This window comes from Cyphellophora europaea (assembly GCF_000365145.1).
Source record: "Cyphellophora europaea CBS 101466 unplaced genomic scaffold supercont1.16, whole genome shotgun sequence".
Classification (NCBI taxonomy): Eukaryota; Fungi; Ascomycota; class Eurotiomycetes; order Chaetothyriales; family Cyphellophoraceae; genus Cyphellophora; species Cyphellophora europaea.
This window is the reverse complement of record NW_008481804.1, coordinates 46,043-67,757: the sequence shown is the minus strand read 5'-3', so window position 1 is coordinate 67,757 and position 21,715 is coordinate 46,043. Positions and strand designations below refer to the sequence as shown.

The 21,715-nt window shown below is 53.5% G+C and overlaps 7 protein-coding genes across 7 annotated transcripts; 5 read left to right on the top strand and 2 right to left on the bottom strand.

The window, feature by feature from the left end:
- Window positions 1–433: 433 nt before the first annotated feature.
- Window positions 434–1,417, bottom strand: HMPREF1541_10982 (uncharacterized protein; the record flags this gene model as incomplete). The annotated part of the gene is made up of 3 exons (XM_008715651.1): window positions 434–1,255; window positions 1,301–1,336; window positions 1,388–1,417. The coding sequence occupies 3 exons, from the start codon at window positions 1,415–1,417 to the stop codon at window positions 434–436; spliced, it is 888 nt and encodes a 295-aa protein (XP_008713873.1).
- A 1,972-nt stretch (window positions 1,418–3,389) lies between these two features.
- HMPREF1541_10981 (uncharacterized protein) lies at window positions 3,390–5,627 on the top strand (the record flags this gene model as incomplete). Its single annotated transcript, XM_008715650.1, has 1 exon — window positions 3,390–5,627. The coding sequence occupies one exon, from the start codon at window positions 3,390–3,392 to the stop codon at window positions 5,625–5,627; it is 2,238 nt and encodes a 745-aa protein (XP_008713872.1).
- Window positions 5,628–6,135: 508 nt separating this feature from the next.
- Window positions 6,136–7,704, bottom strand: HMPREF1541_10980 (uncharacterized protein; the record flags this gene model as incomplete). Its single annotated transcript, XM_008715649.1, has 4 exons — window positions 6,136–6,231; window positions 6,315–7,171; window positions 7,221–7,395; window positions 7,444–7,704. 4 exons carry the CDS (start codon window positions 7,702–7,704, stop codon window positions 6,136–6,138), a joined length of 1,389 nt encoding a protein of 462 aa, XP_008713871.1.
- A 2,070-nt stretch (window positions 7,705–9,774) lies between these two features.
- HMPREF1541_10979 (uncharacterized protein) lies at window positions 9,775–11,529 on the top strand (the record flags this gene model as incomplete). Its single annotated transcript, XM_008715648.1, has 3 exons — window positions 9,775–9,783; window positions 9,832–9,888; window positions 9,940–11,529. 3 exons carry the CDS (start codon window positions 9,775–9,777, stop codon window positions 11,527–11,529), a joined length of 1,656 nt encoding a protein of 551 aa, XP_008713870.1.
- A 440-nt stretch (window positions 11,530–11,969) lies between these two features.
- On the top strand, window positions 11,970–16,315 carry HMPREF1541_10978 (uncharacterized protein; the record flags this gene model as incomplete). The annotated part of the gene is made up of 2 exons (XM_008715647.1): window positions 11,970–16,082; window positions 16,130–16,315. 2 exons carry the CDS (start codon window positions 11,970–11,972, stop codon window positions 16,313–16,315), a joined length of 4,299 nt encoding a protein of 1,432 aa, XP_008713869.1.
- A 762-nt stretch (window positions 16,316–17,077) lies between these two features.
- On the top strand, window positions 17,078–18,418 carry HMPREF1541_10977 (uncharacterized protein; the record flags this gene model as incomplete). The annotated part of the gene is made up of 1 exon (XM_008715646.1): window positions 17,078–18,418. The coding sequence occupies one exon, from the start codon at window positions 17,078–17,080 to the stop codon at window positions 18,416–18,418; it is 1,341 nt and encodes a 446-aa protein (XP_008713868.1).
- A 74-nt stretch (window positions 18,419–18,492) lies between these two features.
- HMPREF1541_10976 (uncharacterized protein) lies at window positions 18,493–21,312 on the top strand (the record flags this gene model as incomplete). The annotated part of the gene is made up of 1 exon (XM_008715645.1): window positions 18,493–21,312. The coding sequence occupies one exon, from the start codon at window positions 18,493–18,495 to the stop codon at window positions 21,310–21,312; it is 2,820 nt and encodes a 939-aa protein (XP_008713867.1).
- Window positions 21,313–21,715: the final 403 nt, after the last annotated feature.

Sequence of the window (21,715 nt, the reverse complement as noted above, 5' to 3'; positions counted from 1 at the left end):
CCCCCCCCCACATCGTATATCTCTCGTGCCCCTTCGCTCCTGCAGTACTCTGTACAACGAATGCCGCTCCACGCCACGAGCATCAGAGAACTCTGTCCTTTTTTTCTCCAAATACGATTCTTTCAAGCCAGTGCGACCCACTTCGTCGACTGTAACTGCAGCTGCAAATCAAAATCTCCATCGCGGGGGTATGTACTATACTGAGAAACAAACACCGCAGCCAAAATAAAACTGAAACGCCAGTCGCTGCATAAAGTCGTCAGCTCGAAGACTGCGCCATGTTATTACATCTCCATGTCAGCCTCTCCTCGAGCCATACTTCGCCCCTCTCCCCCGTCTCTCTTTTCGCAAGGCGTAGTCCAGAGAAGCCGTCCAGTCGAGGCCTTGGCATTCAGACGCCGGAGAGCAACCACAATTAGGCGTGCCCAAGCCGCTAACCAGTGATTGGCCAGTCGTCCTCTGTTATGGACGACCAGAAGACCCAAATTGCGATCACAGATAGGAGAGTGAATAGGCTCGAAAAGAAGGCGCCATCGATCGCGCCGTTGGTGGGCTTGCAAATATGGACGGAAATAACGTATTGGAAGATCTGGCCGATGGCGAACAGAAGAGCTGCGGCGACGAGATAAATCATTGGGCGCACCTCACCCAAGATGCGGAGCACCAGAATAGTCTCGAGGACGAAGAAGAGGAACAGGAAGACGAGTGGCGCAAGCTGATAGAGGGTGTAGAGAGCGATGCTCCTGTGTTCGGGATTGTCGAGGGTAGAGCTCCAGTAACCGGTCCAGTTGAATGCAGTGTCAAGAGCGATGTAGCCTGTGCCGACAAAGAACGCCAAAGCACTTCCCATTATCAAGGCCAGCGAAGCAACGGTCCCATCGTCGAGCAGTTGAAAGCCAACGGCGGCATTCATTAGGAGAACCCATGTTGTTGCAGTAATAGCAGCGATATGTGCCGCTGAAAAACCTCTGCGCGCGGAATCATTGAGAGGGAAATGGCCCTGGGAGAAGATTTCGCATAGCGAGATGACGAGATAACCGAGCAGAAATACTTGTATCTCTCTCCTGCCAACAGCTGCTGCTTTCCTTTCAGTTCGCCATAACAATCCGAGAGTCAGAATGATGGCGAGTCCGGCCACAAGGATAGAGCCGAGGTTGGCCAGGTACCTGTCATTGCTGAGGGATATGCCTCGAAGCACGCAGGCATCAGGTTCGAAGGGAAGTCCGGGTGGCTGGTTGGGTACGCTCGTTACGATCTGGGGAGGTCAGCTGCAGCTGAAGTCAAGCTCAACGCGACTCACATTGCACACAGGTAGAGTCGAGTCTCTGCAAAAGTCCTATGCCTCTTATCAGCTACCGCCATCGCCATGCGTCTAATATGAACTAACACCAAAGTTTCCATATTGTGTTGAGCCCATGGCTATAGCTCAGGTCGCACAAGTCGACGTGGCCAGCTTACGCGACAGCAATAGGCCAGTCACTGGGTTTCGATGCCCTGTTATTAGGGGCGGCAAGCTGTTTCAGCAAGAATGTTTGACGTAGGGGACGAAATGTTGGCAGAGATGACGAAGTTCGGAATGGTGATCTTGACGGAGAGACGCGCGCGTAGTTGGGATGTCTATCTTGGTGACTGTGCTGGGCTGAGATGGAGAAGGATCTCTAAACAAAATGTCTGGTGTGGGATGAAACGAAAGTCGATGTGGCAGAGGCACGGAGCCAAAGGTGCATCATGCAAGCGAAGCAGCAGTGTGCAAACCAAGGCAGGTGCACAAGCAGCTTCCTGGTTCCCAGCCAAGGCCTGGAAATTGCCCTGGAAATAGCACGGGTTACGGACGGCGCCTTGACTACCTGTGGCTTAGCGCCGCCAGTCTTGACTCGCCTGGAGATCGGGCCCTGGCAAATCAGATCTTCGCATTACTCTTTGTCGCAGAACCTGCATATGGCGCCTCGAGACTTGTTCGGCTGTCGAAGGTGCAGCAAGATACAGGCATTATACTGGCTGTGTTCTAGAAGATGTCGAAGCGGTTTCAGGTCCTCGACGATCACCCATAAACATATATAATGTACTTGTGCTGTCATGGTGATGCGATCGCGCCGCCCTCGCCGCCCTCCGTTGAACTTTCACCCCCACCAGAATTGGCACGATGTCTGGGCAGCCCCCACCGCCAGTCGCGACCCGCGTTCCTTCCTCCTGATCCTTCCACCCCTCCAAGCCTCTCGAACGGTCGGAAGCGTGACATTGTCGTATTTTTTCAAGCCATTTATACAATATTGGCATCTAGGCCTTGCAGGTAGGACTCTAGGGGCAGAGCATATAGATATCAGAAGAGGACCAGCCGTCCTCTTGATGTAACTGTTGACCTTGCTGCTGATTGACTCTACAAGTATTAAAACATCGTATGAAAGGACTCGAACCTCAGAATACCAGATACGCCATGGGTTTGCCCCATTCGACACTTAACCTCGCGGTGATTGACAATGAACGCAGTCCGGCTGGAAGCACTATGATCAGCAAGTCCGATGAGAAGGGTGAATGCGAGATCGCGAAGAAATCGTCGCCTATGGTCGATACATGCATTGCAATTTCTGATGGAGCACAAACTTTGGAAATCCCAGAAGCAGAGTCCACAGCTCAGCAGAATGTGCGAGAGTCGGTATGGGATTGTGCTCTTCTCATCGCCAGCTACGTCTATCTCTTGTGGTTCTCAATAACGCATGTTGATGGGCCATGCAAACCCAGCGGGACATGGTGGCTGTTTCAACAGGCTCTGGCCTTATCGCTGCCCTTCAGTTCATCCATGATCACCATGGATCTCGCTTATGATGCACTGCGACCATTGCTTCCGGACTATCATCAAAGAATACGCGATGAAGAAGTTGCTTGCGTCGAAAACAGGAGTGAAACACGGTTCAACTGGCCAAAAGTAATGTTCGTCATGATAGGTGCGATGCATCTGGCTCTCGTCGTAATACGCCTGATGGGCCTGGACGAAATGGTTCGCCGTTGTTGGGTACAGCACTGAGCTAGACGGAGACACCAATGATGATTAATGACAACCTCGGAACACAAACAGTGTTTTGCGATCATCTGGATGTCTGCACATGTTGGAGAATTATCCTGATGAGGCTGAAAATACGGCCGGGCCGGGTAAAGATCGGCGGCCGCGCATATGCGTCATGCACGAAATCCGCCGTTCGTTTTGGTAAGTCCATCACTTCCTCCGCATTTGATTGTGCATGTACTGTACTCCGTACATCTGCTTGATTGCAGCCTCCCGTTCGAGTCACCCTCTTTGCATGTCACCCAGTTGCGGACGATCCTCGCGGTAGCGGTGTTCTTTCCCTACAGAAACTGTCTCTTGCGCCACTTGCCATTCGTTCGCACCAGCCATGGCTCGCCCACGGCGCGCAAAGAGAGTCCGCTACGCGGAAGATTCAGACGCTGAAGTCGACTACGATCCATCCAGTGTCAAGCGCTCCGCGCGCGGAGGCCAGCGCCCTCAGACATATCGCGAGCTAAGTACCGACACTTCCGACCTCGACCGTGCGTCCGCCGAGTCGGCATCAGATTCCTCTCGGCCATCTACCCCGCGAAATCAGTCGCCCGCGCCGGAAGGCAGCAGGACAACTCGCTCACGACGTCGGCCCCAAACCTATCGCGAGCCGAGCACCGATGGTTCAGACCTCGAGCGTCCAGTCCCAGTCGCAATCTCACGACCTGCGATCCGATCACGACAGACGCAGCCTCTGGCAAGACCAAAAAATGCACGCAAGGCTCATCACCGTGGTAGACAACGTACAAAAGCCACAAATTTCACACTCTTCAAGAAAATCAAGCCAAATATAGCTGGTTTGATTGTCCCCGGGAAGCCCATTGTCTTTCCACTCGGCCCGTCTGGCAAGCGTCCACCATGGCAGACCCTACCATACGAAGTTCTCGTTGCAGTGATGAAGCATGCGGCCTATCCGCTCTATGGCCATGCATCACGGCCTACGGGATCCATTGAATGGCTCTGTAGGGTCTCATTACTTTGCAGATCTTTCCACGATGCTTGCATGGCCGCTCTACTCTATTCTCCACCGCTCTATCCCGCGTGGCGTGGTGAAGATTTGCTCCGGCTCCTTCGGCGTGATCAGTCCAACCTGATGAGCAACTATCAGACCAAAATTAAGCAGCTTAACATTGAGGTGAAGAATCTTCTCGTCAGCAAAAACGACATCGAGCTTCGAGCATTGATCGAATGCACGCCTAACCTTGAACACCTCCACCTTTATCACAATCATGATGACCTCTCGAGATACATTTGGGCTCAGCCATCCGCCTCTCTTCACCGCCGATGGACCTATCCCGACGAGTTGTTCGAGACGCTCGATACTATGAATATCCGCCTCAAGTCCTTCGGATGGAACGGCCGCTTCCCGACTCCGATGGATGTCCTCGCCCGGATGGCTGAATTTCACTCTCGTCCCAGTTTCTCCACGATCGAGACACTAACGCTCGCCAACATCAGCTTCCCTGAGAAGCACCCAGAAGCTGATCTCGCCGCAGCCCGTGAGCATCTGGCTTCCGCCCTCAGGTCCCTTCCCAATCTCACCTCGCTCACCTTCCGCACTTGCAACATCCTCGACGAGGTCACCACACCACGGCTACCGTACTCTCTCAAACATCTCGAAATCACCAATAACATAATTTTTCTCTCTTCCCACCTGACATCCTACCTCGCCACCCGGGGCTCCCACCTCCACACCCTCACGCTGAAACATAACCAATCTATGTCGCTCGATTTCCTCGCGAACTTGCGCACCTATACTCCGCGCCTCCGCCACCTTACCCTCGACCTCACGTATTCCGATCCTTCCTCCTACCAGGATGTTAGCCCTCTCTTCGATGAAGCCCTTCCTGACGGCCCACCGATGTGGCCCGCGGCACTCGTCTCCATAGACATTGAGAATCTCCGCCAGATCAGCTGCGCCGAGACGGAATCATTTTTCACCAGCCTCGTGGAAGCAGCAGACGATCTCAAGTCTCTACGGCGGCTGGTGATTCGGGCCATTGTCAAGGATGCGGGATGGAAGGAACGTGCAAGTCTAAGGCAGAAATGGGAGCCGGTTTTGGCTGATGTATTCTTGGATCGACGTACGCCAGAGGTACGGAAGAGTGTTATGTCCGACAAGGAGCGACTGAGGCGGGAGTTCAAGGTGCGAGTTGAGAGCGATGATAAGATCGTCGTTCCCAAGACGCAAGCAGACGGTGTTCTACCGCTGATTGGTCCAGTTGCACCCACAAAAGGCAATTCCGACAGCCCTGTCAATGCCCCAGTTCCGGACGGCGAAGACCAAGCCGAGTCAAACTCGAAATCTCGCCGCAGTGGTCGCATCCGCGATGTACACCTCAAGCGTCTCGCCTATGAGGCCGAGCTGTCCGCTTCCGCTGCTGAAGAGGATGACCAGACTTCGAACGCGCTCACGTCCACACTCAAGCTCGAGAGCAAGGGCCTTCCTCACCAACGCCGCTGTAATGTCGTGCAGCTGCAGCTCAGCGATCAGCGACCTGCGCAGGACCAATACAGAGAGACGGACTTTATGGACGAGGAGCCTAGCGGTGATGAGGATTACCGGGAGCGGTGAGTGAACCAGAATTTGAAGGGCTTGCGGGCCCCTTGTAGAAAAGACTCGGGGATGCGTCGATGGGCTGCACGAAAACCGGAGAACGGGGGTTGGCTGCGAGGAAAAGTCGTACATGGCGTTGGACTCTGGAAGAGCCTGGATCAGGGAAGAAAATACTGGCGACTTTGGTGCTTGAAATCTCCAGTCGAGTCCGGGGAACATACCCGTACAGTACGACTACCTTCGGGAAGGGGATTGCATACCTACCTGCTGTACCGCTTCACTAGGCCAAAATTCTTAAGCTACCCATCCCAAGAGGGCTGGCTTCGTTCTGATCTGAGACTCTTGAATTTTCAACCCTGCCTTTTCGATTGCTCTGCCTGCCTGCCTGCCTGCGTACTTATTTACAAGGTCTACACTACAAAGCAAACCCCTCCCATAAACCCTCCCAGCGAACGCTGGAGCGATCGCTTCGCGTATCTCTTTTCTCTCCCTCCCTGCGCCTCTCTTTTCGACTCTACTCCATCTTTTACACCTGGAGGCCAATCTCCTCTGCAAACGGCAGCGCATACAGGTCTCCCACTGCACTCACGCTGGCCTTGCCTTCGAGAACGCTCTTTGCCGCCTGTTATAGATCGTTAGAATACGAATCGACTGCTTCTACAATGCCGGTGGAAAGAGCCTGGAGTTTGCGGGGACCAGACTTACCTTTGTGATGCCATCCTTGGTCACACCTTCAAAGCCCTTCGCCAGCTCTGAGATCTGGAACGCCTTGCCGCTGACAATCAGGCCGTTACCCGTTGCTTCCAGGCCAGCCTCCGTCTGCTGACCAGCCTCTAGGGCGCGGAACTTGGCGGCCGCGACCGCTTTCTTGACCACTTCTTCTGAAACGTCGCCGGCGGCAACCTTCTTGATAGCCTCGACCACGTTCTTCGCCGCAGAGGAGATGGCAGTCGCATTACCTGTGAGAGTGACGTACAATAGACCGGCATCGCTGTAGGCGGCATTGGTGGTGTTGACCTGCGCGCCTGGCGTGGCATGCGCGGCATTGGCGAGCAGGGAGAATCCGGGAGACCATTTGATGGAAGATTCGCCGCCTAGAAGGGACGCAAGCACGGCTACTTCGGGCTTATAAGCGCTGCCGGCAGTGAACGCGGCGGAGCCGGGGAAGCCGAGAATCAGTGCGTTGCCAGAGGCATGAGCGATGCGCTCCTCGCCGCCATAGTACTTCGTCGCGGGCGATTTGATTTGAGTGGTTGCTGAGCCCGTGCCAGTGCTTTCAGAAAAGAACTCCTTCACCCACTTGCTGAGGTCGGAGTGCGTAGCACCGTTGGCAACGACGGCAATGTTGGAGCGGGCGTATGCGGCATCGGCAAAGTCAGCGATGCCTGGAGCATCGATGTATTTTGCGACGGGTACGGACGAGGTAGGGTAGAGGGGCTCGCCGAGGCCGCGGTGGAAAGCGACGCCGTGAACGGAATTCAGAGCAAGGTTGAGGGGTGAGGCAAGGTGAGACTTCTGTTCCAGACGCATGGTGTGGAAGACCTCCTCGTTGAGCTCGTGGGCTGAACTGTGTTAGCGGGTAGAATAGAGCAGGATCTCGGGGAAACGGACTGCTGTATCTGGTTTTGGAAGCAACTTCGGCGAGCAACTCAGCGAAGTATGGGAGATCATCTTTCAGGAATTTTGCTCGAAGGACAAGGTTCTCGCGAGTGTGGTATGCAGCGACCTGGCCGCCTAGGAGCTCTACCTCTCGGGTGATCCTAAGAGAGGAACGCTTTTCGGTGGCCTGTTATGGTCAGCGGTGGATTCTCTGCACAAGTGCATGTGGGCTGACCTTGAATGCGAACTTCTCGAGGGCGTCTGAGTAGCCGGGCAAAGGCTGATACCGCGAGCCAGCTTTTGATACCACTGTCAGGGTCGTCGTAGCACCAGGCAGGTCCCTGCTGGCGAACTTGACGCCGGAAGAGTCCCCAGTCTCATATTGAAAGGTACTCGAAGCTGCCGCAGCTAGACCTCTCCTTGAGTTCGCACCGGTCCGGAGGGTGTGTCGAGAAGCTCGCAGAGCTCTAGACCCTAGCACGGCGGGAGAAGCCATCGCGATAGGGACTGCGGGAGGGAAGTTTGAGGGATCTGAGCGGTGGTAGAGGATTCAGATGCACTTTCAATTACACGAGCTTCAATTGGGCGCAAAAGAGCTTCAACTATGAGGCTGCGCTAGTACCACCTTGGCGGACAAGGCTGTCTCTACGACACGTTCGCCGGCATTTTCCGGACATGGTGTCACCCTCGTCACATTCACAATCACCAATTGAGTTATATTCGCTGCTCTGATACAGTGAACAATTATGCTCTGCTCAGACAATTGTATTTTGGATCGCATCCATTTGTCTGGTGACAATCTTAGTCGACCTCCACGCCTGGCCTCGGGTCGTAAGTTCCTAATCACGATGCATTGCCGCGCATGTATGAAAACGAGCACATCATCGAAAGGATGGACTTGTCGAAGCAGTCTTCGAAAGCTCAACTCGTTGTTCGCGAGAGTTCGGAGATGCCTTGACCTGTGTCGCGCGTGTTCAGGACTATGATGGCGAGCAGGAACTCATTTGAATATTCTGGACATGTCTCGAATCAGGGCCCTTCGCCAGTAGTAACCCCCCAACGACATTCGCAAGTCTGATCACGCACCTGTTCGGCCTCCTCTATGACCATCACAGCCAATCATCTTCCCAAGTCCCTGCATACTCATCCTCCCCTTGCTCCCCTTTCCCTTCCCCAGCCCAACCCGCAGGTGCAATACTTCCCACTACCATATTCACGCCTTCCTTCCTCCAAGAGCGCAATAAGTCCCGAGCGCCACGCTCGGAATGATTCCAGTCGATGTATCGGCCCCTCCCGTGCTCCGCGTGTAAATAGGTGACATCATGTTCCCGGCCCCCGGCCCAACACCAGGCGGGACACATTCACCTGCTAGCATATCATCGTTGATGGCTGAGCAGAACGTGCCTGACTTGCAATTCTGTATCACGTCGAGATAGCCGGTGGCGCGGTTAAACTGTGTAAGCGTGGAGAGATCGGTGCAGTATACGTATCCTGGTTGGAGTTCGTAGGGACATTGAGCCCGCGGAAGAATTGCAAAGCCTGATGCTGGGGCCGGGGCCGGGACCGGAGAGCTGCGTGCAAATGGTAGCACTGCAATGGAGAACGTGGTGAGATGCATGATTATGGAGTTTGGCGTGGTTCGCTCTAGGATTAGGGGGGTATGTTGGGTGTGGTCAAGTCTGAAACCAAAACTTCCCGGACGACTGGTAAGCTGCAGCTTGATCGAGAAATGAGTAATTCGAGAATGCTCAAGCAAATACTTTTGTGCAACGTCCTGAAGCAACCGGCTCATCTATTGATATCCTTAGGATGTGGCCATCTAGCCCATGAGGGCTGGCTGCTTCTCCACAGCTTCCGACTATCTACCGATCCGAATACTTGTTTCATTTCGTAAGGAGTGCGTTGACGTTGCGAGACGTCATGCCTCGTGTCAGCTATCACAATGTTGCTATCGGAGACCGAGTAGGTCCACGAGAGGGCAGCTAGCAGACACCATCTGATCACTGTCGATACGGTAGCTGCTCATCATGCGGTTCGGTACTTGCAAGATGATGCAAATAAGGCGCCAGCGTCGAAGCAACAGATCGTCAAGTGCGTATATTCGGCAGTTGCAGAATTGCAATTCTTCTAAAGGCGAACAGTGGACCACAAGCCGATCCTTATACGTAGGAAGCCTTAATGTAATCTTTTCGCATGAGTCCGGAGACTCATACCAGCTTGGTCACATTGCGAGCGTGACGCCGGATCCCGCACCTGACAAGGCAACGAGGATGGAGGAAGAAGAAGCCGGAAAAGATCATCGGCCGTGGTGAAGATAGAGTTTAGGCATTAATTGCGGAGTCAAGCCATGCCAAGAATGTGACTTTAGCCAGCAAGTCTTTTGCAAATCTTCTGCGTGAACATCACAAAACTGTTTCGATATTCAGAAATCGATTCTTAAAGATCTGGAGGTTTATGTGCAATCGTAGGTTGAGATGCTCATATGCATATCCTGCTGAGAGCCACATCCATGAGCTGAGCTAGACTGTGAGCAAGTGATCTCCTGCAGCGAGAGTGCTCGCTCGTAATGGCTGAGGTACTGGCCATGATTCTGGGAGGTAAGAGCTAAGCTGATGTTCGACAGCACTTGAATCAGCTCTGCTGCCTCATTATTGAAGACACCTACGGAAGCTTTCTTTCCGTAAGTTGTGGACCAGCAACCGACACAAGACGGCACTAACCGGACCGTCAGCATATCTTTAAGCAAGTCGCAACGTACGGTCGACTACCAGCAGGTCAGATCGCGCAGCGATGCCACCTACTTCTACGGCAAGCTAAAGCTGGTTTGGCAACACTTATCCAGTTGCGACTGGTGCAGCACCATTCGGTTGAAGGATTTTCGACCTATCAGGCGAACCTCACGAATGCCTACGATTTGCTACGAACAGGCAAGCTCGCCCAGCTCGCCCACGCTCAGTATGGGTCAATCGCCGGGCTCGTTATCGAAGTTCTCGCCGCGAAAGGATTTGCTAGTGTGAAGGACCTCGAGGCAGCAGTTTTACAGGCGCTGGAGCAGTCCTCTGATCGCGAAACACCGTATCAAAACGGAAGCAAGGCCTCTGTCAAAGTTCAGGATACCTTGAGACGACTTGCCAACGACCAATTTATGTCAAAGCTAAGCATTGGACATCTTCAGATCCCACACGATGCTCGACAGGATGCCGAGGCTGGTCATGAGCTGGTCACCGCCGGTGGACAACGCGGAGAGAATTTGCGTGCAGACCGGCTGAGTAAGGTGCAGGAAGAGATGGAAAGACGCCTCGATACATATGTATCTGCTGACATGATCGAGGCGGCTCTCGACGTTCCGAATGGTGAGGCGGTTGGTGCTACGCCACAACAGGAACTCTATCTATGCTTGAATTACGTCCGAGTCATAAAAGATGTACGCAATGCGACCGTGACTCAGCATGTCAATAAGACTTTGGGCCGGACATCGGCTCGGTTGACAACAGCTGTCTTAAAACAAATCGAACTGCAATCCCCGCCTTTCGAACGCTCGCCTAATGTCCGCACAGAAGAGCAGCTCGTCGTCCTAAGTCGCCTTCTCGATGACACCCGGAGGATGCCGCTGCAAAATGGCACGCATGGGACCAATGGACATCATGATGAGGACACAGCGATGACCAACGGCGCCAATGAAGACGAATACTTGGATCAAGAAGACTTGGAGAGTGGACTTGACCTTGTTTCCAGTGGGCCATACCCTTTTATTCGGCGTGACGAGAACACGGCCTGGTGGTACATTGACCGATATCAGGTCGCAATATGGTTGCGCGATCGTGAGATTCTAAACTTGATCAGTGCTCGGATCGGACCGACTGGAATGCGATTGGTGCGAATGCTCATCGACAAGGGCAAATTAGACGAAAAACTGCTGCAAGAGATGGGCCTCCTGTCCGCAAAGGAAATGAGACAAGCACTTGCGGAGTTGCAGACCATGGGCCTCACAGAACTTCAAGAGGTCCCTCGGGAGCCACAACGACAGCCGAACAGGACCATCTTTCTGTGGTTCTACGATGCACTGCGAGCAAGAGACTTGCTTCTTGGTCAATTGTACAAGTCGATGGCGAGATGCTACCAGAGACTTCAGGTGGTCGAGCGAGAGAGGATGCGGGCTACATTGGATAAGATCGAGCGAGATGATGTGAAGGATCGGATCGAAGAAGTGGTGGTCGGCGCAGAGAAGGTTGCTCTTGAGCAGTTCCAGGCAAAGGAAAGATGGCTCATGGGAGAGATTGCAAGGCTAGATGAGTCTGTGGCACTCCTCCGAGATATGTAAATGACAAAACTTGCGAGAGCTCCCCCATACGCTTTGTAGACATCACCATCACTGTCAGCGCCATCACCGGCGCCCATGGACATGGACATGAGGACATGGACATACCGCCAAGCTGACCGATTGCCAAGGCTTTGAGTTCCACTGATCGCTCCAAAAGTTCCTAGGCCTGTCATGATTCATCTTCCTCTCGTCTTGCACCCGCCGCTCGGTGAGCTCTTCTCTCTGTACGATAACATTTCGCCAGGCCCTCTTGCGGTGGCATTTTTTCATCGTCATTTCAAGCACATAATCTGGTGCTCATTCCGTTCCTTATTCGCAAACGACCATCCTGTCTCCGATTGTAGCATTTTGGAGCAGACATCGTCAACCAGTCCTCTCTTTCGTGGTTCTACCTGCAGTTTGCTCTCTAGTCGAGCTTTTGGATCTTCATTCGGCTGAAAATGTCGAACAACGATCTTCAGGCTCTGTTCGCCAACATCCGACCTCGGTCGCAAGGCCCAGCGAGCTCTGATGGCAATCCGGCTGCTCGAGCTACCACCTCTGCCCAACCGTCGGCTACTACAGCTTTCGGTTTCTCGTCCCCACCGCCCTTCTCGGCTGTCAACCCTGCGCACATGCCAAACAGTCCCCCAAGTAATACGAACACGTCGACAACCTCAAACGCTGCCTCAGCGCAGTCATTGCTCAATCTTCTCAATTTCGGCACCGCCTCATTGCCAGCTGCCGCAGCACCACTCGCTTCGCCTCCAATTCAGAACAATACCACGGAAAAGCAGGGTTCTGCGCCAAATGTTTCAGCATCAGATCTCGTCGCCAGATTCATGAGCCCTCCGGCTGTACCGCAGTCTGCCCCACGACCAACAAATGGCGAAGATCACGGCGGTGGCCAATCTGAAGAAGTACAGGAAGGCACAGACTCGGCCCAGAATGCTCTCCTGAAGCTCTTGAGCAAGAGCAAGTCTTCGCAGTCGTCTCGTGCTGGCTCGGCTGAGCTCGCAAGGCCTGCTCCAGCCCAGCAAGTTGCAGATACCGCTGAAGCTACCCCATCACAGTCATCTGCGGCCGAGCAGGCATCATCCGAACAACCGAAGAAGATCTTCACATACACGAATCCTTTCGAAGCTCTCCAGGCTTCTCGCAATGCTGGCTCAGTCGGTGGTACACCTCAGCCTAAACCATCTGCTTCGGCAAGCTTTTCCACCCCCGTAGCTGACCGCACCGCCTCTCCTTCCGGCTCGTCCCAACGCAAGAAGCTCACACCCCGCTCTACATCGGCGAAGGTGGAACGCCTTGCCCGCGAGAACTCAGTGAGGTCCAATGGCACCCCGGAGCCCGTGATTCAAGAAAATGAGGAAAACAACACGCAGAACGAGCTTCCAATCCGCTCTACGAGTACGACAAAAGCCGCGCATGCTGCACACAACCACACCTCTAGGGAGCCGGTCTTACAGACAACCACTGACCTTGCCCGAACCTCTGATGAAGCCCTCAGTATGCATGAGAAGGCTGCTGTGGCTTCTGCTGAGATCGGGTGGGATGCCGAGGCCAAGGAGAGCCCGACTGGCGCCGCCGATGAGTGGGAGGATGCAGAAGAGTCGCCGAGCCCGCCGGATGAAACCCGCAAGGTTCCGGTCTACAATTTTCCTATCCGTCCCTTCATTTCCATTAGCCTGCAGTTCGACGATATCTCGAGTGTCGGGATTCGTGAAAACGGTGTCATGGAGATCTCTCGACTTAGGAAGGATTTCGACCAGCTTGACCGATCTCTCGCTGCTGCCACCTCCAAGTACATTGCATATGCCTTGACAAAGAATGGCGGTATGCGCATCATCAGACAAGACGATGGGCGTGATCGTCAAGTTTTCAAGCATTCTCATGATCGAGTCTTCAACGTTGCCTTCTGCACCACCGCAATGAGTGCTCCTCCATCCGGGCATCAAGCTATCCTTGGTACCGGTGTCAGTGGCACGGTCTACTATGCTACAGTCTCGAAAGAGGGCAATGATTTGTTCGAGAAGAACGAGCTTGACTCGGAGGCCCTGTCGTTTCCTCCATGGCCCCCCGCTGATGAGAATTCAGCTGGTGGGGTCCTCAAGACTCGAGCTAAGCGAAGCTCTCGACATCCTGAGTACTTTGCTATAGGTCGGGGTAAATCCATTCACATCATCTGGCCAGAAACAACCGTGTTTGCGAAGTATGGCATCACTGAGTCAGATCGTGAGGTCGACATGGAAAAGCTGTACCAGGAACGCAACCTTCAAATTGCCACTGGTAAGGCTGGGAAAGATTTCGTTTTTAGCGAGGATGATTCAATGATCATCTCACTCGACAAGACTGGCAGGCTTCGCTTCTGGGACATTCGCCCTCTGACGGACGAGACAAATGCGACTGCTGGCAGAGTTCCACCCATCAAAATTGATACTCCTCTTCTGTCGCTCTCAACTGCCTCGCCTGCTGAAAAGTCCTGGCCAACTTCGGTTCTGATGGTTGATAAATCACGTCCGTACTCGAAGGGCGGTGCGCAGCGGTACGTCTTAGTCGGTCTTCGACAGAACCATACGCTACAGCTCTGGGATATTGCACTGGGCAAGGCAGTTCAAGAGGTCAACTTTCCTCACGAGAACGAGACAGACGGCGTCTGCAGTGTCAACTACCATCCAGGCAGTGGTATCATCGTGGTTGGTCACCCGACCCGTAACTCCATCTTCTTCATTCACCTGTCGGCGCCTCGCTACACTCTAAGCTCGTCAATCGACCAAGCCAGTTACGTCCAGCTCATTGCTGCGAAGGATCCTGATGTACCCAAGCCTGACTCGACTGCGTGCATGAGCGGCATCCGCGAGATCTCCTTCGCATCCAAGGGTCAGCTCCGCAGCGTCGAGCTCTTGCCGCTTCACAAATCTAAGAGTGGCAGTGCCGAGAAAGTGGTCACGGACCCTCTTTTCGAGCTTTACGCCGTCCACTCCAAGGGAGTCACATGTTTGACTATCACTAAAGAGGATCTGGGCTGGGATGCCGGTAGCAAAGTTATTGATGGCGTTGACGCGGTCAAGGCTGGTATCGTGACGATGAAGGAGCTCAAGCTCGGCGGAGTTATTGAAGAGGCGGCTCGTATCCAAAGCCCACCCGAGGAGCCATCTTCGAGCGGCGGCAAGTCGAAGAAAAAATCCAAGAAAGCTCAAAAAGCTGCAGAGCAGGTCCAGCCTGTGGCACCTGAGGTTGTGGAGCCCGCACCCCAGCCACCTGTCGCTGAAGCGGCTAACGGCAGCACGGCACCATCTGAGCCCCTCGACGGAGATCTGCTTCTGCCCAAGGAAACCAAGAAGAGCAAGAAAAAGGCAGCACAGGACCTTGCACAAGCCAAGGATGTGTCGCGTACCGCATCTCCCGCTCGACCCGAAGCTACCGGGACCACAGTTCCTGAAGAACCTGTGCCGGCCCCTGCTCCGGTTCAGTCAGTTGAAACTACCGCCAAAGAACCCGTTCCCGAACAAGTGTCGATAGGAATATCTGGAGACTGGCTCGACAAGGAGATGAAGAAGCTTGAGAAAGCTGTATCGAAGGAGTTCAAGAAAGAGATGGGCTCGTTGTACACGAACATACAGAACGACAGGCTCGTGCAGGACTCAACCGCCAGTGCTCGACAGGAGGCGGTACTTCGCTTGGTGTCACAAACGTTGACCAATAACGTTGAGAAGAGTATCGCGAATATTGTCAGCGCTCAGATCCAGCAAGTTGTCTTGCCTGCTATTACTAGCGTCACCTCGCAGGCTATCCAGACACATGTTGGTGATGCTGTGGCTCGCACGATGCAGCAACTGATGGGCCCGGAGCTCGGCAAACACATCCCATCTGCCGTCCAGACTGTTCTGACCAGCACACAATTTGCCCGTTCAGTCCAAGAATCGGTTTCTCAAAAGCTTACCAAGCAGTTAGACGGCCATATTGCCGATGCCATCAGCCGCAACGTCAGCGGCTCGCTGGTCACTGCTGCGGAGCAAGCCGCCGCTGAAGTCGAAGGACGGATGAGCGCTCAGTTCCGCAAATTGGACGAGGAGCGGCGTCGCGACACGGCGAGACTCGAAAAGCTAGGTGCCATTGTCTCTGGTATGGCTGAGACGCTGAGAACAATGTCGGACACACAAGTCAACTTCCAGAGTCAGATACTCCGAGACCGCCAGCAGCTGGCGCAATACGCAGCGCCCGGCGCGTCGCAGCAGATGTCGACCGCACAGATGACACCTTCTCCTGCACCAATTGCTCGACCCCTTGCCATGAAGCCCAAGTCACAACGGGAGCTTGAGCAAGATGACATTGCAAGCATGATGAAGAGTGGTCGATATGAGGACGCGTCCATCAAATGGTTGAACTCGGAATACCAAGCTCAACTGTTTGATAACTTGTTCATCCGCTTTACTCCAGAGTATCTCTCCACGGATGTCTCGGCGCTCGTGGCGTTCTCCATTGCCGTCACTGTCTCGAAGAGTATGGAGAATAATCTTGAGAGAAGACTGGAGTGGATCAATGCAGCTCTCGATGCTGTTGATTTCAATGTAAGCCCTTTTTTCCCTGCCTTTGAGTACTTGCTAACCCAGCGCAGGATCGCGAGATTGCTGAGCTAGCTAGTCATGCTCCACAGCTAGTTGACAGCATTATTAGTAAGGTAGAAGCGCTTTATATGAGACTGTCTGAGGAGGATGCGGCAAACGCGATCATCAGGCTCATCCCGCCCGTTGCCCGCAAGGCGAGGAATTTGAGGGCGGCACTGGCACCTGCAACTCACTAGGGATGGTATCAAGTTCAGGCCAGGGCAAAGCAGCATTCAAGGGTGGTGGAAATGAAAATAGAACCATAGTGTCAATGGCAGCACGTTGTCACACAAGCCTATTCGAGGCTTCTACGGTCGAGACTGGATGCGAGGCTAACGAAGATGACCCTTCAGTACTTCGACTTAAGGCCAACACAGACCGTCCGACAGGACGTCTCACGAACAATTTCTGCTTTGCCTCGGCGTGCCTCCAGGCAAGCCGCACCGGAAGCTGAGGTATGGACCAGACTGAGGTGGACATAAGGGGATGGGATCAGACACTCGGGCCAACAGCTTTGTAAATGGGAAGGTAGCAAAGCATCCATTTTACTTTGGAACACAGCCCAGGAGCGAGTTAGTACTCAACTTGCATGGAGGTTGGCTGATTGCATGCACCGCGGAGCGCGTGTGAAGGGACTCGCAGCACCTGACCTCACCTCTCTGACCTTCTATTTGATTTCAGAAGTCACGTCCCATCCGCAAATTCGTTTTTCTGCTCGTCATTCAGCACTCAATAAATCACTACTTCCGATCCTGTCATCCATCCGTCGTCGTCGCGTCGGTACTCCCTCCGACCTCCAAACTGACACCTCTTTCTGCGACAGAGCTTCAGATTGACTGGCCTTCCTCATTCGGCAATCTCTAATTTTTGGCCGTTCAAGCGGCTACTCCGCCCAACCTCCGACAGCACCGATCGAGTATGTAGAGACAAAGATCGCTATACGGAGCCTGCCATCCATCATGGCGACGAGAGGATCAATTTCACGCAGCACGGAGGCAGTGAGGCAACTTTTCCAGGTCGAGGAGGTTACCGAGGATATGCTGCTCAAGCTACAAGAGGATCAGAATTTCGAATGGGATGAAGACGAGGGTTTTCTTGTACTTATCCCGACCACAGGCGGCGCAACCTACGAGGGTTATGAGCGAGCGACAGAACAGCAAATTCGCCAAGCCCTCAAGGCTACTGAAGAAGAGCAAGAGGCCAATGATCTGGGCTACAGATACTGGCTTGCCCAAACACTGCATTACGGCTTTAGACCGCGATTTTCTTTGAAGCGCATGCAAAACAAGTTCAGAAAGATTCTGAAAACGGAAAAATCTCTCGAGCCTCCCATCCATCTCCTGCGCTTGAGTCTACGGCTCTCAGACGCTGCCAGAAACGAGCGGTCTTCCAATCCTGCTTTTTGCATTCAGGATATACCCGAAACCCTGGATCAGCTCAAGCAAGAGGACCAAGATGCAGATGGCGAGAAACCAGATAACGACGCAGTCGCTGATGAAGATGGCGAAGAAGGACACGGTGACGAGAATGAAGATAGCAATGCCGAAGGAGGAGACAGTGACAAGGATGAGGATCGGGACAGCAACATTTCTGCAGATCAAGCGACCGAGCTGCAAGACGTTCCGCTGTCCTCGATCGAGAGCACCGGGCGCGATGTATCCGACATTTCCGAGACAGAATCTCGAGACTCAAGCGAAGATGAACTTGACTCGTCATCGAGTGAAGATGAGCGGACATATTCGGTCTATCAGGACGGCGAAGAGGATGCTGACAGCGACGACTCTGAGTCTGGCATGCAGGCTATCCGCAGATCGATTCGACTCAGCCACAAATCAGCAAAGAAGAAGCAGCTTAACCGAGAGCAATCGCCCAGTGGCGCTAGTGGTGATCGGCGAGGCAAACGCACAGCTGCCGAAGCAACCGTGCCTCGAAGTCCTACCACTCGCCTTTCGCAATGGCGCCGCCCACGCGTGCAAGTCCGAGTCCCAGCACGTTTCGATGACAGGGACTCATACCCACCTGCGGCATCGTTCCCGTCAGCACAAACCATTTTCGACCCTCCTCGGTCGACCTCATATCCTTCACACGCAATCCGCGAGTCGGACGGTATTGTGTCTGCCCAACAACCCTCCAACATGGGAGCTGGAGTCTCAACCGAGTCAAGGGTCGGTGCTGCTGATCCTGAGGAAAGAGAAGTTGTTCTTGCGTCAAGATCAAAGAGGTCCCCACAAATCTCAAGTAAGTTTCACGTGGCGGTGTTCTATCTACTCGAGAATGTCGCCCAGCTTTCCTTCCTGTAAACGATTCGGATACTAACGAAAGTGCAGAGCCTGGGGACAATTCCAATCTGATAAGCAGGTCTGCGACAAGCAAAATGCCAAGGCGCAACAAAGCTGCTTCACAGCGTATGCCTGAGCGGCCCCGCTCTCGCCTTGAGCCTGTGACGCCTGTGAAGCGGTCTCAAAACCTCCCGAAAGTCAGAGGAGAGATGAGTGACGCTGTGCCCGAGGCGACTCACATAACAAAAGAACAGCAACTTGCTACTGGCGATCGGCGAAAACGCAGCACCCGATCGCAGCTGGAGGCTGCCATGGCGAAAGCCGAATCGGGTAAATACATTCGAGATGCGTATGGTAACGAATTGTTCGTACGAGATGAAGTTGATTTCGACCATATGGACAGAGGCGTTGTGTATGCCTACAAATCTAATATGTTTCGTGTACGTTCTCATGACGAGGACTTCTCAGGATCACAGCCACTCGATCTTCTGCACAATGCTATGACAGCCCTTCGTCGGGAAGAGATGCTGTTGCGTGGCCTTCAACAACGAGTGCCATCTCGCTGTGGCTATGAAGTCCAGGCTAATAGAGACCAAGCGCTCCGTGACTTCATCGGCATAGAGCCGGCTGGTGATTTGGAGGGAATAGGCCTGCCTCTCCAGCCCGCTCGCCGAAATTGCGCACCAGGGCTGGTTTCTTATGAAGGAGAATCGGACATCTCCTGGCAAGTTGAGGGTATGGAAGACGGCGTCGCCAGCGCACTTCCCAACGAGGTTGATCAACCACCATTTATCAACTGTATGGTGAGGGCTGATAGTGGCAACGACAATGCAGAGCACATCGAGGCCCCAGCTCATGGGCAGAGGATGATATCTTTGTCACCATGCTTCATGAAAACTCCTCTAGGAGGACGACGGATGATTGATCGTAAGCGCAAGCAAGAGCATGCCGAGCTCGATGAGAACGACGGAGACGATGCAACAACGGCTACGTTTCGCAGTGGCAACAAAAAGCTACGGTCGACGGAAGAGACTGGAAACCGATGTTCAGTTGCTACAACTGGCGTAGGCCTAAACTCGAGGCGGCACGCTTCAAGCACTGAATTCCGAGTTGACCTTGACCATCCCTCTTCCTCCACACCACAGTCGACCGAGCATGCGACTCCTGCAGACCGTGGCAAGCCCGGTCCGCCCATAGAGGCTAGCAACGATCCGGGACGGAGGCATGACAAGCGCCCACACACTGAGCAGGTGACCTCTGCCTACAAGGGCTCACATGCCAGCGGAAAGAAGAGCCATAATATGCTGGAGCCACGTGACGAATGCTCGGATGTACGACAAACTCGCAGTAACGGCTGGCTGAACATTCACAAACCCCAATGCCAAGGAGGCGTCCAGGGCGATTCAAATCAAAGCAATGGATCTTCAGACAGCTGCGTTGGTTTGCCCGAGGAGGAACCTCTTTTGTGCAAGTGGAGAGCTTGTCGCCGCAGTCAGGATGATTTCAAGACTCTGAAAGAGCTCTACCAACACATCGGAACCGCGCATTACGGCAGAGCTTGTGAGTGGGACGGTTGCAACAAAGTCTTCGCAACCCTCTCAAGACAGTATGAACATGTCCTGATACATGTGCCGTATCGTGCACACCAGTGCCATGTGTGCGGTAAGACTTTCAAGATGTACGGGAACCTAAACGTACACTATCGCAACGAGCACAGTATCGATGTTCATGCGAACCAGACGAGCTTGGACTACTCTGCACCGCCTGAGACAAAGTCTGCATCCACCAAGGACGTCGTTGATGCTATGGAGGTCGTTGATCCATACCTTCGACCCGACAACGGTCCTTTTGAAATGACGAGGAGACTTTCAACGTTTGACCAGTATGTGAATACTGCTCCTCAACCTTCTGTCGCCAGACAGATAGTAATTCCTGAGGTCAATCATCTCACACATCGACTAGCGGAAGGTTCAGTTCTTCTGCACGGTGAGGGGACCGCGAGTGCTTCGTCTTCGGAGCAGGGAACCCCCGAACGTGATTCACCTGAAGACGAACCTGCCGATGACAGCGTGACTCGCTCGGATAGGGATTGTGATGATAAGCATAATTCCGGATCAGATCCTCCGCACAACATGTGTAAGGGTGAGGCGGACTCCCCCGGCTACTTCTCTTCTACTGGTCGTTCCGCAGGTGCGCACAGTGCTGGCCAAAACCAGAGTCTCCGTGATGAAAGTTTGGATGCGGACTCGAAACTCCAAGCGGCGCTTTCAAACGCAGAAATGCTCCCCAACGGCAAGATTGCCTGCTGTGTTGAAACTTCAGAGACGGCGGCCTTGGAGTCAGCTCAAGCCGCTTTTCGTTATCAGGGAAGAACGCCCATTCGAAGAGAAATTGTAAAATGGCAACAAATAGTTGATGACATCGCTGCCGGTACGCTTGAATCATGGGCTGAGTCTCGAGTTCGAAAAGCACAAACAGATCTGTCGCAGTTCGAACTTGCGAGTAACACGAAATCCAAGTGCGACGACCGCAGACTAGTCCTCCAACAAGAGCTTAAAATGGCAAAATTTGCGCTGGAGCGCGAGCACCACTACTATCGCGATGTCTATGGCGCAATGGAAGCTGTTCCGATAATAAATTGTCTCCAACTCTCTCCAGCGGACGTGGCCAAACCTTCTAGGCAGCCCAGATGGGAAGATGAATACGGGTTTCGGCCCATTGCCGTTGTATTCGAGTTTTTCTCCCTTGCAACTCTTGTCAAGATGGTACGGGTGCGGCAGGATGCCATCGAGATATGGACCGAGACGTCCAAAAGATCACCGGAGGATACAGCTTGCTATCAGAAGAAGATCGATTACACTGAGAAACAAGTCAGCTGGATCAGGAGAGAGATGAGTCGCCGCGAGAATCATTGATAGCCACACAATGATGGGGAACAGCAGCAGTCAACGAACGGTCAAGACGCAAAAGGAAGGTGTAGACATGGGCGTATTGTGTCCAAGAACATTTTGGAAGGGCAGCTGTACCTACCGAAAAGGATGAATGCCACAGCATTCTGGAGCAAGGCATACCTATGTGCGACGATCTCAGTTGGAGCCGTCGTGCACCAGCTCGCGTCAGAAAGTCATTCGGCTGGCTCTGCTACTGGATCTGACATCTCGGAGACTCTGGCACTTAAGACTTGCCTCACTCCAGGTTAGCAAGTACATATCAGGGCGCTGTTTGCCTCATTGGCCTGGACACAAGGCAAAAATTGATAAGCGAAACGTGTTGAAACAAGCTTTGGTTACCTAAGAGTAGCGGCAGGCATTAGCTGTT